The sequence below is a fragment of the Oryx dammah genome, unplaced genomic scaffold, assembly GCF_014754425.2.
Source record: "Oryx dammah isolate SB20612 unplaced genomic scaffold, SCBI_Odam_1.1 HiC_scaffold_2, whole genome shotgun sequence".
In the NCBI taxonomy this organism is placed as follows: Eukaryota; Metazoa; Chordata; class Mammalia; order Artiodactyla; family Bovidae; genus Oryx; species Oryx dammah.
In genome coordinates this window covers 184,518,703-184,535,499 of record NW_024070186.1, presented here as the reverse complement: position 1 = coordinate 184,535,499, position 16,797 = coordinate 184,518,703, and the positions used below count along the sequence as shown (strand labels likewise).

General features: G+C 41.3%; 1 protein-coding gene across 2 annotated transcripts in view; it reads right to left on the bottom strand.

Annotated features, from left to right (window-relative positions):
• The window catches only part of MRPS17 (mitochondrial ribosomal protein S17), a 32,392-nt gene extending 23,818 nt beyond the window's left edge, over positions 1-8,574 (bottom strand). For both annotated transcript variants that reach the window (XM_040260286.1, XM_040260270.1), the window contains exons 1-3: positions 8,407-8,574; positions 4,706-5,148; positions 2,934-3,018 (exon numbers count right to left, since the gene is read on the bottom strand). In XM_040260286.1, coding sequence (XP_040116220.1) covers positions 2,934-3,018; positions 4,706-4,911 — 291 coding nt within the window. In that variant the 5' untranslated portion in view covers positions 4,912-5,148; positions 8,407-8,574. The remainder of the gene's footprint in view (positions 1-2,933; positions 3,019-4,705; positions 5,149-8,406) is intronic.
• Positions 8,575-16,797: the final 8,223 nt, after the last annotated feature.

Sequence of the window (16,797 nt, the reverse complement as noted above, 5' to 3'; positions counted from 1 at the left end):
CTGTTGATGTACAACATTATTTAAGTTACAGGTGTTCAATATAGTGATTCACAAATTTTAAAGGTTATACTCCATTTATAGTTATTATAAAATATTGGCTATATTCCCTGTGTTGTAGAATCTTGTAGCTTATTTTATACATAATAGTTTGTACCTCTTAATCCCCTACTTCTTGTATTGCCCCTCCTCTATTCTCTGTCCCCACTGGCTCTCACTAGTTTGCTCTCTATATCTGCAAGTCAGCTTCTTTTCTGTTTTATTCACTAGTTTGTTGTATTTTTCAGATTTCACATAAAAGTGGTATCATACAGTATTTGTCTTTCTCTGACTTATGTCACTTAGCATAATGCCCTCTAAGTTCATCCATGTTGCTGCAAATAGCAAAATTTCATTCTTTTTTATGACTGAGGAGTAATCTCATTGTATACATACACAACATCCTCATCCATTCATCTCTTCATGGACACTGACGTTGCTTCCATGTCTTGGCAATTGTAAATAATGCCTCTTTGAACACTGGGGTTCATGTATCTTTCTGAATTTGTGTTTTAGTTTTTTTTGGGTATATACCCAGGAGTAGAACTGCTGGGTCATGTGATAGTTCTAGTCTTAGTTTTTTGAGAAACCTCCATACTGTTCACCATTGTGGCTGCACCAATTTACATCGCAACCAACAGTGTATGAGGGTTCTCTTTCCGCTACATCCTCGCCAAAATTTGTTATTTCTGTCCTTTTTGATGGCAGCCATTCTGACAGGTGTGAGGAGACAGCGCACTGTGGTTTTGATTTGCATTTCCCTGATGATTAGCGAGGTTGAGCATATCTTCATGTCTGTTTCCTTTATATGTAACGGTTCTTTATCTAGTTTATCTTTTCCTCTAACATTTTACTTTAACTAGCCAGAGGCTGACAGCTGGCACTTTTAACCTTCTACCTGAAAATCTCCTTAAATATATCACTGAGTCCATTAAGTATAGTTCCTATTTTTCTTGTTACTGAAGGTGACAATGTTGACCAAAATTCCTTCTTCAAGTGTCCCCTTTCTTCGGCTCATGACAAGATTTTCCTTATTATCCTTTAAGTCCTGAGAAAGGTCCTTTAGGGCCCCACAAACTCTCCTGGAGCCCCTTTATGATTCCGAAAATAATCTTTTCCTTTTTGTCTTCTGCCCTTTGCTCAGCTGGCTCTCTCTCTCTCCTGTCCCTTTCTCTTTCTGATCAATCTTTTCTTTTACAGCTTCTAGATTCTCAGTTATAAGTTATAAAGGAATTCCCAAATTATTTTCTTGTGTAACTTTTGTGGCTTAGTTTTTCATATTTAAATATTTGATCAATTTGAAGACTGTTCTGATGTAAAATATGAGGTACGGATTCAACTTTACCTTTTTCCACATGGCTCCACAGAAATATCATTGATTATCAAATAAACCATCTTTTCACCACTGGTTTGAGATGTGACCTTTATCATATGCAAAATTCCTATTTGTTCAACAAATATTTATTCAGTGCTTCCTATGTGTCACCTATAGGGCTTGAGATATACTAGTGAACAAGAGAGACTAAAATTCTCTTCCTTTATGAAACTTCAGCAGGGGAAAGTAGACAATAAAGATGATGACTGGGTAAATTATAGAGTATGCTATTAAACAACGCTTGTTCTTTGGAAGAAAAGCTATGACAAACCTAGACACCGTACTAAAAAGCAAAGACATCACTTCACTGACTAAGGTCCACAGAGTTCAAGCTATGGTTTTTCCAATAGTCTTGTACGGATGTGAGGGTTGGACCATAAAGAATGTTAAGTGCTGAAGAACTGATGCCTTCTAACTGTGGTGCTTGAGAAGACTTTCCTGAGAGTCCCTTGGACAGCAAGATCAAATCAGTCAATCCTAAAAGAAATCAGTCCTGAATATTCACTGGAAGGACTGATACTGAGGCAGGCTTAATTTGTGGCATTAATTTGCCACATTAAATTGTGGCAGCAGAGGTCCTCAGGTATATTAATAACTCCATTACCTCCAAGTGGTCAGTGACATGGGCATCATTCATTGTTTGAAGACTAAACGGCAAGTGTTTAAATGCTAGTGAGCTGTTTAAGGGAGGGGTGATTTAAAGAATCTGCCTGCCAATACACGAAATGCAGGAGATGTGGGTTTGCTCCCTGGGTCGGGAAGATCCCCGGGAGGAGGAAATGGCAACCCACCCCAGTACTCTTGCCTGGAAAATTCCATGGACAGAGGAGCCTGGTGGGCTGCAGTCCATGGGATCACAAAGAGTCAGACATGACTGAGCACGCACACACGCACTATTAAAAGATCGTCTACGGCCTCCTGTGCTGCCTTTACAGCATCCAGGACAGACGTGAATCTACAAGCTGATAAAAATGCGGAAGGAGAGAAGAGCTATAAAAAGGTATGGAAGGTGAGTGGGAAACACCACACACAGACATGTCACATCTTTCACAAGAATCTCAAGGGCTCTGGACTTGGGGAGCTTAGTTCTGAGAATTGAAAAATAAAAGTACCTACATTCTGCAAACCACCATGGCATCTCAGAGGAGAGGAAAACAACTTACCTGGGGCTTCCCTGGTGGCTCCGTGGTAAAGAACCTGCCTGCCAATGCTGGAGACATGGCTTTGATTCCTGATCTGGGAAGATCCCACATGCCTGGGAGCAACTAAGTCTGTGCACCGCAACTACTGAGCCTGTGCTCTAGAGCCTGGGAGCTGCAACTACGGAGCCCATGTTCCTAGGGCCCATGCTCTGCAACAAGAGAAGCCATCGCAATGAGCAGCCTGCACACTGCAACTAGAGAGTAGCTCCCACTTGCCACAACTGGAGAAGAGCCCCCACAGCAACAAAGACCTAACATAGCCAAAAAAAAAAAAACCCAAAAAATAAAGTTATTAAAAAAACAAACAAAACTGAACTTACCTGAGACATGACTGTCTGTGATCCAACATTCACTTCCTTCTCTGTGTTTCCTTCTTGGGAAAGTACGGCATCCTGAGAGGGCATTCCTGAGAAAAGAAGAGAAAAATCTTGTCAAGGAATGATATTAAAGCTTCACCTAAATCTTGCACCCTTTGTCTTATATCAGGATGGCAGATGGTTTAGAGAGAAGCCCTGTAAGACATAAGCCTAAAGGCTGGGTGACATAAATCTGACACTCTTGTTCCTCTATTACACTGAGGAATTTAAAGTATGGCTGTCTCTCTTCTGTGGTACAATTCCACTTGTGACATATGGGAAGCTCAGGGGTGCTCACTGGTTTTTAGCAGTAGCTACTCACTTGGGGGGGATTTTAAAAAGATGCCAGTGCTCAGCCCCTCTTCCCTGAGATTTGGATTTAACAATCTCAGGTGAACCTGGGCAACAGCATTTTAAATTCTGAAGTCTTCAAATGATTCCAAGTGGCAGATGAGAACCACTGAGATGATGTGATCCAGAGAACTTACGTTGAGGAGTTATTCTTACTTTTTAAGGGCATAAACTCATCCCTAAACTCAAAGTCCAGGCATCTCTGCTACTCTCTTCAAGATGATCCTTCTATTCCACTCCTAGGCATATACCATGAGGAAACAAATATTGAAAAAGACAGGTACATGTACAATGAACATGTACCCCAATGTTCATTGCAACACTGTTTACAATAGCTAGAACATGGAAGCAACCTAGATGTCCACTGACAGATGAATGGATAAAGAAGTATATGTGGTGCATATACAAATGGAATATTACTCAGTCATAAAAAGAAATGCATTTGAGTCAGTTCTAATGAGGTGGATGAACCTAAAGCCTATTATACAGAGTGAAGTAAGTCAGAAACAGATAAATATCATATACTAACACATATATATGGAATCTAGAAAGATGGTACTGATGAATTTGTTTGCAAGGCAGCAGTGGAGAAACAGACATAGAGAATAGACTTATGGACATGGGGAGAGGGGAGGAGAGGGAGAGATGTATGGAGAGAATACCATGGAAACTTACATTACCATATGTAAAATAGATAGGCAACGAGAACTTGCTGAAAGTCTCAGGGAACTCAAACATTGGCTCTGTATCAACCTAGAGGGGTGGGATGGCGAGGGAGATGGGAGGGAGGTCCAAGAGGGAAGGGACATATGTACATCTATGGCTGATCCATGTTGATGTCTGAGAGAAAACAACAAAATTCTGTAAAGCAATTATCCTTCAATTAAAAAATCAATTAATTTAAAAAAAGATTAAAAAAATAAAAAAAGATGATCCTTCTACGGCTTCCGTGCTGGCTCACTGGTAAAGAATCCCCCTGTTAATGCAAGAGACACAGGTTCAATCCCCGATCCAGGAAGATCCCACATGCTGTGGGGCAGCTAAGCCCGTGCACCACAATTACTGAGCCTGTGCTGTAGAGCCCATGAACTGCAACTACTGAGCCCACATGCCACAACTACTGAAGCCTGTGCACTATAGAGCCTCTGCTCTACAACAACAGAAGCCACTGCAATGAGAAGCCCACACACCACAACTAGAGAGTAGCCCCTGCTCGCTGCAACTAGAGAAAGCCTGCACACAGCAAAGGAAGACCCAGCACAGCCAAAAATAAATAAATAAATAAAAATAAACATGAAAAATTATTAAAAAGATGACACTTCCAATACAGAAAGGAGATTTCACTCTTTTCATTTTTCAGAATGTTCACCTTCCTTTTTGAGTACCTGGATTCAGTCCTCCACGAGGATGACTGCACCTCTTTGCAGTCCTTCAGTTGTAATGTCACCAAAGGCTTATTCTCTTCAGGCACGACAGTCAGGAGACATACCAGTTCTAACAGCTTCAGCAGCCCTGTCTGTCCCTGAAGGCTGATTTTCCAGTGCCTTAAAGGCAACAGCCAGTCGCAGGTATTAAAGGTGCCTGATCTCATGAGAGGGTCAGGAGCCAGTGGATATCCATGAGAGTGATTTCTGCTTCCCAGGGCAGCCACTCTCAGGATCTTGCCTTGTTCATGTAGAGTTGAGATGTGGAGGTTCCTGTAGTTGGCTATTACACTGTTGTTTTTTTTTTCACTAAAGGCATCAATCCTACATGTACATACGTCACTATGATATTCGAATCTGCCTCCAGGCAGAGATTTTGAGAGATACAGTTTCAGGCTGAGCACCTGTAATGAGATGCATCAGAGTCAGCAGAAGAACTCCAGCAGTGTTGGTCTCCTAGAGACCTATGGAATCTAAAAAGAGACATACACACTGTTCATTGATAAAGACAGAGCACTGCAGGAGGTGGAATTCATTAAAACAATCAAAAAAGCAGTTTTAGAATGTCTCAAAGAGCAGAGAGATATAGAAGCAGCAACTACAACAAATTTAGCCTTAGTCCTCTCCCACCCTCTTCTTGGAACAGAAAACATGTGGTCCTTTCCCACAGAAAGACTTTCAAATAGAGTGGCTTTCTCCTCAGAAGAAAAAACCAGGTATTTCACCAGTACCAATAACAGAATGAAATGTATTGATCTGTTAATAATCATGAGAATATATTTGTTCCCTGTTCACAAAAGTTGACCTGAAAAACTCCTCTCAAAAACTACTGATAGAAACAAAGAATAAAACCATTTCTGAGAAGTAATAGGAAGAAAGAAAGGAAACTATGGTTCCAATGGAATGGCCCTGTTAGAGAAAGAAGCCACTCAAGCCAAGACATGCCAGGAATCTAACATTTTACAACCAGTTTTCACTAATAGGAAGATCTTTCAAGAATAACTTAAAAGCACTTTAAGGATCAGGTCCTTATTTTATCAAGCAAAAACTCTAAGAAGGTCCCATGGTCTGAAGAGCCAGGTTGAATTTACAAGAATGTCTTGGGGTTTCAAACCCAATCACCTGAAAACCATATATTCACAACAACAAAAACTGTATTAACCATGTTAGGAAGACAGGTTTCTCCTCCTATGAACCCAAGGGAATGAGGAATATTTCAAGTATATTATACATTGTATACAAATACAGCTAGTTTGAGAATACTTTTTATGGCATCTGATGGGAATAGGGTTCCATAAAACACACCTTTGGAAATGCTGATCTTAGAGATCTTTCCTTTTATTAACTTCATAACAAACTACCTCATCCTACTTTTATAACAGCACAATATTACACTGCACAGATCTACCACAATATGTTTAACCACACTCAGTTAGCATTTAAGTGGTATCCCTTTCTCAAATTACAAACAATATTGTAATGAACATCTTTGTACACACATCCCTGTGCACCTGTGCAAGTATTTCAGCAGGACAGATCTTAGAATAGAATTTCTGAGCCACAGAGTGAACTCACTTTACATTTTACTACGTGTAGTCATACTGCCACTCAAAATACTTCCTCAATTGTACAACCGGGGCCCTGCCCCTCTGCATTTGCCTCAACACTTTGTTAGCACCAATACTGACATACTTGCCCAGTCTAAAGGGTGAAAAGTATCTTTGTCTTCATTTGCATTCTATAATTACTTATGAGGTTAAGCACTTTTTTTTGTTTATTGGTTTCCTGTAATTCGTCTGTAAATTGCCTGTGCATATCCTTTGTCCACTTTTTTAAGTTAGGATTTTCACCTTTATTATTATTATTTATTTGGCTGTGCTGGGTCTTAGTTGTGGCATGTGGGGTCTTTAGCTGTGGCATGTGGGATCTAATTCCCTGATCAGGGGTTGAACTAGGGCCCCCTGCATTGGGAGAGCAGACTCGGTCACTGGAACACCAGAGAAGTCCTACACTTTTCTTTTTTCAACAAGTCTCTTTACATATTAAGGATACTTTCTCTAACACATGTTGCAAGTATTTTATGTCTCTAATTTTAAGCCCTTTGCTCTTTTCAAATACAGCAAATATTTTTCAAAATATTTGGCACATGGGCTTTTCTGATATAATTTTGATATAATTTAATTAATGCATTTTTCCCAGAGGGTTTTGGGTCCTGTCCTGGCAGTTTGGTATGCCTACAAAATAAAGTGAAAGGACGGAAGGCAAAGAAGTACACAATATTAAGGTCATAATATTAATAAAATTAAGGCTTTGTTGTTGTTCAGTCGCTCAGTCATGCCCAACTCTGCAACCCCATAGACTGTAGCATGCCAGGTTTCCCTGTCCTTCACCAACTCCCAGAGTTTGCTCAAACTCAAGTCCATCAAATTGGGGACGCCATCTAACCATTCTGTCCTCTATAGTCTCCTTCTCCTCCTGCCTTCAATCTTTCCCAACATCAGGGTATTTTCCAATGAGCTGGCTCTTTGTATCAGGTGGCCAAAATATTGGAGTTTCAGCTTGAGCATCAGTCCTTCCAATGAATATTCAGGGTTGATTTCCTTTAGGATTGACTGGTTTGATTTCCTTGCATTCCAAGGGACTCTCAAGAGTCTTCTCCAACACCACAGTTCAAAAGTATCAATTCTTCAGCGCTCAGCTTTCTTTATAGTCCACCTCTTACATCCATACATGACTACTGGAAAACCACAGCTTTGACTACACCGACCTTTGTTGGCAAAGTAATCTCTCTGCTTTTTAATATGCTGTATAGGTTTATCATAGGTTTTCTTCTAAGTAGCAAGCAAAATCACTGCAGATGGTGATTGCAGCCATGAATTTAAAATATGCCTTCCCCTTGGAAGAAAAGGGCTTTGAGGTCACTGCTAAGAAACTAAAACACCCTGATGGCATCAGGGAAGTATATAAAAGTTTTCAGAAACAAAGTGACTTTCAATATTCTCCATTTAATAAGAGCACTTACTAAGTGCCATGATCAATTCTGTCTCTCGGAAAATGGTAATTTTTGTACCTTTAATATTTCCCACAATTCAAAGTAAAAGAAACAGAAAGTTCATTAAATCAAAAGGCACAATTACAGGGATCTGCTCTGCCACATATTAAAACTTATTTTATATTAAAACAAAATGGTATCAGTGCAGAAACTGTGAGAGCAGTGTAACAGGCTAGAAACAGATGTGAGTATACAGACGTCTGTAGAATAGATAAGCGTCATTTCAATTCAGTGGGAAAGAGATGATGGCAAGATCACTGGGGAGAAAGGCATTTTTCTATCTTACAGGTTATCACAAAATTAATATCCAATAGGTTAAAATGTAAAAAAAAAATTTTTTTAATCCTTTAAAAGTATTAGACGAAAATAAAGGTGATTCTTTTAATACTCTTGAGATGGGAAAAACTTTCCAAAAATGATACCCGCCCACGCCTATACAAAAATAAATCGCAGAAAATATTAGAGGAAAATAGGTTTGTAATCTTGGGAATGCGGAGGCCTTCCCATGAAAGGGGAACAGGGGGTCCGAGAAGCCGGAGTGCTCCCCGCCCCGTGACCCCCGCCTGCCCAGCACCCTAGCCCGCCACCCGCCCGCGGGCGCCGCACTCACCCGCCTGCACAGACAAAGGGCGCCGCGGGCGGCTCCGCCCCCTGACGCCGCAGCCGCCGCCGCCCGTCCCGACCGAGGCGGGAGAAGGTGATGAGGGCCCGGATGCCTGAGCCAATGACGCCCAGTGACGGGGGCCCCTGGGGCTGGACCAGCCGCCGGGGCCAGCCAGGCTCTGACGGAAGCCTCCCAGCAATGGCGGCCGCGCCGCGCTGGCTCCGGCTCGGCGATACGCATGCGCCGGCGGTGCCGGGGCCCGACCTCTTCCCACAGGCCGGGCTGGGAACTCCCACCCGCTTCCCCCGGTCGGCTTCTCACCAGAGCCGCGCTGACTACCCGGTCCCCGGTCCCCGCTCCCGGCCTCGCAGAACTGCGCCTTCAGAGAGGGCCCAGGACCCTCCCAGAGCCCTTGACCATCCAGCGGGGGGCGCCGCGCGGTCCCCTAGGTGACCACACAAGTCGTCGCTCTGCTCAGTCCTGAAATACCGCCCCTTCCCCAATTTTATATTGACGAAACTAAAGATATAGAAATAACGATTGAATATATAATACCAGCGTACTGATGAGAAGAATGGAATTCTTTTAACGGAGATAAAATTGGAATTCGCCAAAAGCGATTGCAAATGCTTATCTGTTAATTGCAGGCATTCAACGGGGAAGGGAGAGAGACTTCAACAGGGCTGGGAAAACTGGGTGTGCACATGCCAAAGAATAAAATTGGACCTTAGACTTAACAGCACATGCATAAATTAATTCAAAACGGATCAAAAACCCTAAATGTGAGAGGTAACATTATACCACTCTTAGAAGAAAACATAGGAGTGAAGCTTCATGATGTTCTTTCGGCAGTTATTAATATTTCTTTCAGATGGCATCGAAAGCACAGGCAACAAAAGAGAAAAAAAACGGATAAATTGGACTTCAGTATTTAACACTTCCTTCCATCAAAGAATAGTAATAATAGAGTGAAAAGACAATCCACAAAATATTTGCAAATCATTTATCTGATAAGGGATTAAGGTCCAGAATGAACAAAAAATTCCTGTAAGTCAACAACAAACAGGCATCCAGATTTTGAAATGAGCAAAGCGGTACTTTTCTGGTAGTCCAGTGGTTAAGATTCCATGCTCCCATTCCACCGGTGGTCTGGGGAACTAGATCTCACATGCTACAACTAAAGATTCACCATGCCCCAACTGAGATCTGACACAGCCAAATAAATAAATAAAAATGAATATTTTTTAAAAATAGGCAAAGGAATTCAACTGGCATTTCTTCAAGCGAGGTATACAAATGACCAATACGCAAATGAAAAGATGTTCAGTATCACTCATCATTAGGGAAATGCAAGTTAAACTGCAATGAGATACCAAGTCACAGACACTAGGATGACTACTATTCAAAAAACAGTACAAGTGTTGGCAATGATGTGGAGTAATCGGAACTTCTATGTGTTATTGATGGGAATGTAAACTGATACAGTTGCTATGGAAAACAGTTTGGCGATTTTTCAAAACATCCAAAGTCACTGCAGATGGTGATTGCAGCCATGAAATTAAAAGACGCTTGCTCCCTGGAAGGAAAGTTATGACCAACCTAGACAGCAGATGACACCATCCTTATGGCAGAAAGTGAAGAGGAACTAAAAAGCCTCTTGATGAAAGTGAAAGTGGAGAGTGAAAAAGTTGCCTTAAAGCTCAACATTCAGAAAACAAAGATCATGGCATCTGGTCCCATCACTTCATGGCAAATAGATGGGGAAACAGTAGAAACAGTGGCAGACTTTATTTTGGGGGGCTCCAAAATCACTGCAGATGGTGACTGCAGCCATGAAATTAAAAGACACTTACTTTTTGGAAGAAAAGTTATGACCAACCTAGATAGCATATTGAAAAGCAGAGACATTACTTTGCCAACAAAGGTCCGTCTAGTCAAGGCTATGGTTTTTCCAGTGGCCATGTATGGATGTGAGAGTTGGACTGTGAAGAAAGCTGAGCACCGAAGAATTGATGCTTTTGAACTGTGGTGTTGGAGAAGACTCTTGAGAGTCCCTTGGACTGCAAGGAGATCCAACCAGTCCATTCTGGAGGAGATCAGCTCTGGAATTTCTCTGGAAGGAATGATGCTGGAGCTGAAACTCCAGTACTTTGGCCACCTCATGCGAAGAGTTGACTCATTGGAAAAGACCCTGATGCTGGGAAAGAGTGAGGGCAGGAGGAGAAGGGGACGACAGAGGATGAGATGGCTGGATGGCATCACTGACTCGATGGACGTGAGTCTGAGTGAAATCCAGGAGTTGGTGATGGACAGGGAGCCCTGGCGTGCTGCGATTCATGGGGTCGCAGAAAGTTGGACACGACTGAGCACATGAACTGAACTGAACTGAACTGAGACAGCATATTAAAAAGCAGAACATTACTTTGTCAACAAAGGTCTGTCTAGTCAAGGCTATGGTTTTTCCAGTAGTCATGTATGGATGTGAGAGTTGGACTATAAAGAAAGCTGAGTGCTAAAGAATTGATGCTTTTGAACTGTGGTGTTGGAGAAGACTCTTGAGAGTCCCTTGGACTGCAAGGAGATCCAACCAGTCCATCCTAAAGGAAATCAGTCCTGAATATTCACTGGAAGGACTGATGCTGAAGCTGAAACTCCAATACTTTGGCCACCTCATGCGAAGAGCTGACTCACTGGAAAAGACCCTGATGCTGGGAAAGAGTGAGGGCAGGAGGAGAAGGGGACAACAGAGGATGAGATGGCTGGATGGCATCACCGACTCAATGGACATGGGTTTGGGTGGACTCCGGGAGATGGTGATGGACAGGGAGGCCTGGCGTGCTGCGATTCATGGGGTCACAAAGAGTCGGACACGACTGAGTAACTGAACTGAACTGAAACGTAGCCTTAAAATCACTGTCCATCACCAACTCCTGGATTTCACTCAGACTCACGTCCATCGAGTCAGTGATGCCATCCAGCCATCTCATCCTCTGTCGTCCCCTTTTCCTGCCCCCAATCCCTCCCAGCATCAGAGTCTTTTCCAATGAGTCAACTCTTCGCATGAGGTGTCCAAAGTACTGGAGTTTCAGCTTTAGCATCAGTCCTTCCAATGAACACCCAGGGCTGATCTCCTTTAGAATGGACTGGTTGGATCTCCTTGCAGTCCAAGGGACTCTCAAGAGTCTTCTCCAACACCACACTTCAAAAGCATCAATTCTTCCGTGCTCAGCTTTCTTCACAGTCCAACTCTCACATCCATACATGGCCACTGGAAAAACCATAGCCTTAAAATATGATCCAGGAATTCCATTTTGGGGTAGATAACCAAAAGAATTGAAAGCAGGTTCTCAAAAGAGATATTTGCATCTCCATATTTGTTGCAGTAGCCAAGAAGTGAAAGAAATCCAGTATTCATCCACAGATGAATGAATAAGCAAAACATGGTATTTATATGCGTACTACGGAATATCATTCAACCTTAGAGAGGAAATTCTGAAACATACTACAACATGGATTAACCTTGAAGACATTATTCAAAGTGAGATAATTTCAGTCACAAAAGTACAAATACTGTTTGATTCCACTTATAAGGGATACCTAGAGTAGTTAAACACAGACACTGACAGAAATTACAATTGTTGCCAGGGGCAGGAAGTGGGATGAAGATGGCTGGTTACTGTTTAATGAGTACAAACTATCAATTTGAGAATATGAAAAGAGTTCTGGAGATGGAGGAAGCTGATGGTTGCACAGAAATGAGAATTACTGAATGCCACTGAACTTAAAACGGTAAATTTTATATTATGTATTTTTAATACCATAAGGTGAGAAAAAAGACAGCTGGATCCTTATATCTGTTTCTACATTGAATCTTCTGAAATATGTTGTTTTGGTTGATGTTTCTGAAGAAAATCTGGCTTCATATAGATACTTAGTTGGAAAAAAAGAATCCTTTAATAAGTCTTCTCACATAATTGTGACTATTTTTCTTTGATACTCTACCAAAGGCCATTCCTTTCTCCAGGGGATCATTTCAACCCAGGGATCAAACCCAGGTCTGATGCATCACAGGCAGATTCTTTACGGTCTGAGCCACCAAAATCTATTTGTCTGTCTCATTCCCCCAATGGATCTTGAACTCATGTATGACTTTGTAATGTCACACATTGGCCATTTGGAAAATAACTATTTACTGAGTTACCTAACTCAGTAGATCCTACCTGGGTATGATTTTATCCTCCAGGAAATATTTGGCAATGTTTAGAGATTCGGTTGTCAAACTCTGGGGCTGCTACTGACATCTACTGGATAGAAGCTAGAGATACCGTGAAACATTTTACAGTGCACAACAAAGGATTATAGAGCTCCAAAAGTCTACAGTGCTGAGATTGGAAAACCTTAGTTTATTTAGGGCTGACATACTTCACTATAAAATATAAAAATGTATATTTGTTAATGTCATCACTAATCTTTTTGAGAAAATTTGTTAAGTGTTTAGAAGCTGTCAAGATGGTAGATACAAGTTCTCCGAAAACCTAAAGCTCAAATTTTATCATTTACAACATATATTTTCAGTTCATTTCCTTCGTGTTACAAAGCACATTTCATTTATTTTCAAGAACCTGTCTTAGAAATAGCCAAGCCTAAACAACTAGTATTTGTCAGTTGTTTTTACAGCTGAAATTGACATTCCATAAAATAAGGAGTTGGTATTTCTCATGGCCACATAACTTGTTTTACTCAAGAGTGCCATCACACATGGTATAAATATTGTATGGATACTCACTACCTTGATTGAGCTTCCCTGGTGGCCCAGTCATTAAAGAATCTCTCTGCAATGCATGAGACCAGAGATCGATCCCTGGGTCAGGAAGATCCCCTGGAGCAAGAAATGGCAACCCACTCCAGTATTCTTGCCTGGAAAATCCCATGGACAAAGGAGCCAGGTGGATTACAGTCCATGGTGTAGCAAGAGTTGGACATAACTGAGTGACTAAACCACCACCACTACTACCTTGATTAAAGTAGCAGCAGATTTATCTACCATTGCTTTAGAACCATCAATGCAAATGCTAACCCAGTGGAAAAAGCAAATTAACCTTAGTATTATTAGAAAAAAGTTGATCTTATGGGCTCCCTGAAAAAGAATCAGGGATCCTCAGGGGCCCAGGGACTATACCTTTACACTTCTGCTTTAGATTTATGTGAGAGAAGTAAAGCCCTGTTTAAGGTACCATTAATTAGGTTTTAAAAAACAAATTAACTTGTACTTCTAGTTTTCAAATTTTCTTCTGCAGACTTGCCAAAGAGTCGGCAGTAACACAGAGATACTCTTATTTTTAAAAAATCCTCTTTTTCCAGAGTTATTGAGATATAATTGAAAATTATAAAACTTTAAATAGAGATAAAATTGAAAATATAGATAGAAATTGTATATATTTAAGGTGTATAATGTGGTGTTTTGATACACACACACACACACACACACACACACACACACACATTGTGAAATGATAACCACAATGAAGCTAAAATACCCATTACCTCACGTAGTTACTGTTTTGTGTGTGTGTGTGTCTTGGGGGTAGAAGAACACTTAAGATCTATTCTTTGAGCAAATTTCAAGTATACAATACGGTATTATTAATTACACTCACCATGCTGTACCTTCAGTTCAGTTCAGTTCAGTCGCTCAGTCATGTCCGACTCTTTGTGACCCCATGAATCGCAGCACGCCAGGCCTCCCTGTCCATCACCAACTCCTGGAGTTCACTCAGACTCACATCCATTGAGTCAGTGATGCCATCCAGCCATCTCATCCTCGGTTGTCCTCTTCTTCTCCTGCCCCCAATCCCTCCCAGATCTGTAGAATTTTTTCCTTTCCTTCCTTTTTTGCCATTTCCTTCTCTGGGGGATCTTCCTGACCCAGGGATTGAACCTGGGTCTCATGCATTGCAGATGGTATCCCACACTGCAGGGGGATTCTCTACTGACTGAAACATGAGAATTTTAAAATTATACTGCTGCTGCTGCTGCTAAGTCGCTTCAGTCGTGTCTGACTCCTAACGACCCAACTCCATGGGACTGCAGCCTACCAGGCTCCTCCATCCATGGGATTTTCCAGGCAAGAGTACTGGAGTGGGATGCCATAAATTTATACTAGTTGACTTCAAATTCTGAGATAGGATAAGTATAAGAAGTTAGGAAACAACCAGTTTTCAGGGGCTTAAGTGTTTGCTGTTAATTAAGACCCAGAAATCACTGCTCTACCCACCATTGCTGCTCTGTTAAATAATATAGAACCTTTATATGTACTAGACCAGAGGAAACCATGGGCTTCCCCAGTGGCCCAGTGGTAAAGAATCCACCTGCAATGCAGGAGCTATAGGAGATGCAGTTTTGATCCCTGGGTCAGGAAGATCCCCTGGAGGAGGGCATGGCAACCCATGCCAGTATTCTTGCCTGGAGACTCTCATGGACAGAGGAGCCTGGCGGGCTACAGTCCATAGGTTTGCAGAGTTTTACATGACTGAGAATACATGCACAGAGTAAACCATATCACAGAACACAACCCCATCTGTAATAGAAACCACTATTTACCATTAGGAGGAAAAAATGAGGTAAATTTATGTAGGAAAGTGGAATAATCCTCAGGATATACCAAGTGAAAAGACCATGGTACAGAGCCATTCTTTAATTCTGTTTGCTTTTCTCTTTGCTATACCCATATATAATATTTCCTTTTAAAACATGCCTCATAGTCTCAGTATCTTCGTGTTGTGCTCAAAAATAGGGTAGCATGTCCTTCTCAGGCAATGTTGCTTAGAAATCAGCACAATGTGCTCTCCTGTACCTCTCCTCCCTCATTCCAAATTGTTGCAAAGACAGAGAATATTAAGTCCACAAGTGGAGACAATGGAAAGAACACCAGCTTCAGAGTCAGTTCAGACCTGTGTCTGCAACAGAGCTGAAATCTTGAGCAAGTAAGTCCCTTAATTTTTCTGATTCTGAATTTTCTCTTTTGGCATATGGCGATAAAAATATGTATATCTCATATTTACGCTGGGGGTTAAAATAAAAGCGTATAAGCATTCAGCACAATGCTAGGTGCATAATAAGTGCTTTGTAAATGAGAGCTATCATTAATTTAGTTCCATGTCTATGGGAGTCATTTAGATTTTTAGAAGATCTGCTTTCCCAGTTTTCCTTCAGTAAGTACGCTCTTAACACCTCAGCCTCTGCTGATAAGATGCTATGGAAAGTTAAGTAATTATGAATGTCCTGGTTCTTTTAGCACTTTTTAAGAGGAATGGGAGGGTGGGTGAGATAGGGATATAGGCTTAAGAGACACAACATAGTATGTATAAGTTGCTCAGTCGTGTCAGAGTCTTTGAGACCCCATGAACTATACAGTCTATGGAATTCTCCAGGCCAGAATATTGGTAGCCTTTCCCTTCTCCAAGGGATCTTCCAACACAGTATGTATAAAATAAATAAGCGACAAGGATATATTGTACAGCACAGGGAAATATAGCCATTATTTTGCAATAAGTTTAAATGGGGTAGAGTCTATAAAAATATTGAATCACTATTGTATACTTGAAAATATATAATACTGTAAATTAGCTGTGGGCTTCCCTGATAGTTCAGATGATAAAGGATCTGCCTGCAATGTAGGAGACCCTGAGTTGGGAAGATCCTCTGGAGAAGAGAATGGCTACCCACTCCTGTACTCTTGCCTGGAGAATCCCACGGACAGAGGAGGCTGACGGGTTACAGTCCACGGTGACTACGCTAAAAAAAAAAAAGGAGAAAGAAAAGCAAAATTCCCTATTTCCATTTTTCATGACTAGAGAGTTGTTTAAAGAAGAATGAACTGTGTCCTTTTGATTTCAAAATGGAGTTTACCTTTCTTTAGATGCTTTCTGTGTGTTTAAGATTAAATGTATTACTGTATAAGTTGAATGTTATATATAATATTCTTTATTATATAGAAGCCTAACTAGAAAAATAACCATAAAAGCCAAAATCTGTGATAATGTCTATATTGGATTCTCTTCAGTTCAGTTCAGTCAGTCAGTCGTGTCCAACTCTTTGCAACCCCATGAATTGCAGCACGCCAGGCCTCCATGTCCATCACCAACTCCCAGAGTTCACTCAAACTCACATCTATCGAGTGATGGCTCGATGCCATCCAGCCATCTCATCCTCTGTCATCCCCGTCTCCTCCTGCCCCCAATCTCTCCCAGCATCAGTCTTTTCCAATGAGTCAGCTCTTCTCATGAGGTGGCCAAAGTACCAGAGATTCTCATATTGATGTAAATTATATTGTAGGAATGTAGCCTTTTCATCTTTTTAAGGTTTTTGTTTCTTTGTTTTCAGCTCCTTCAGTCTGAC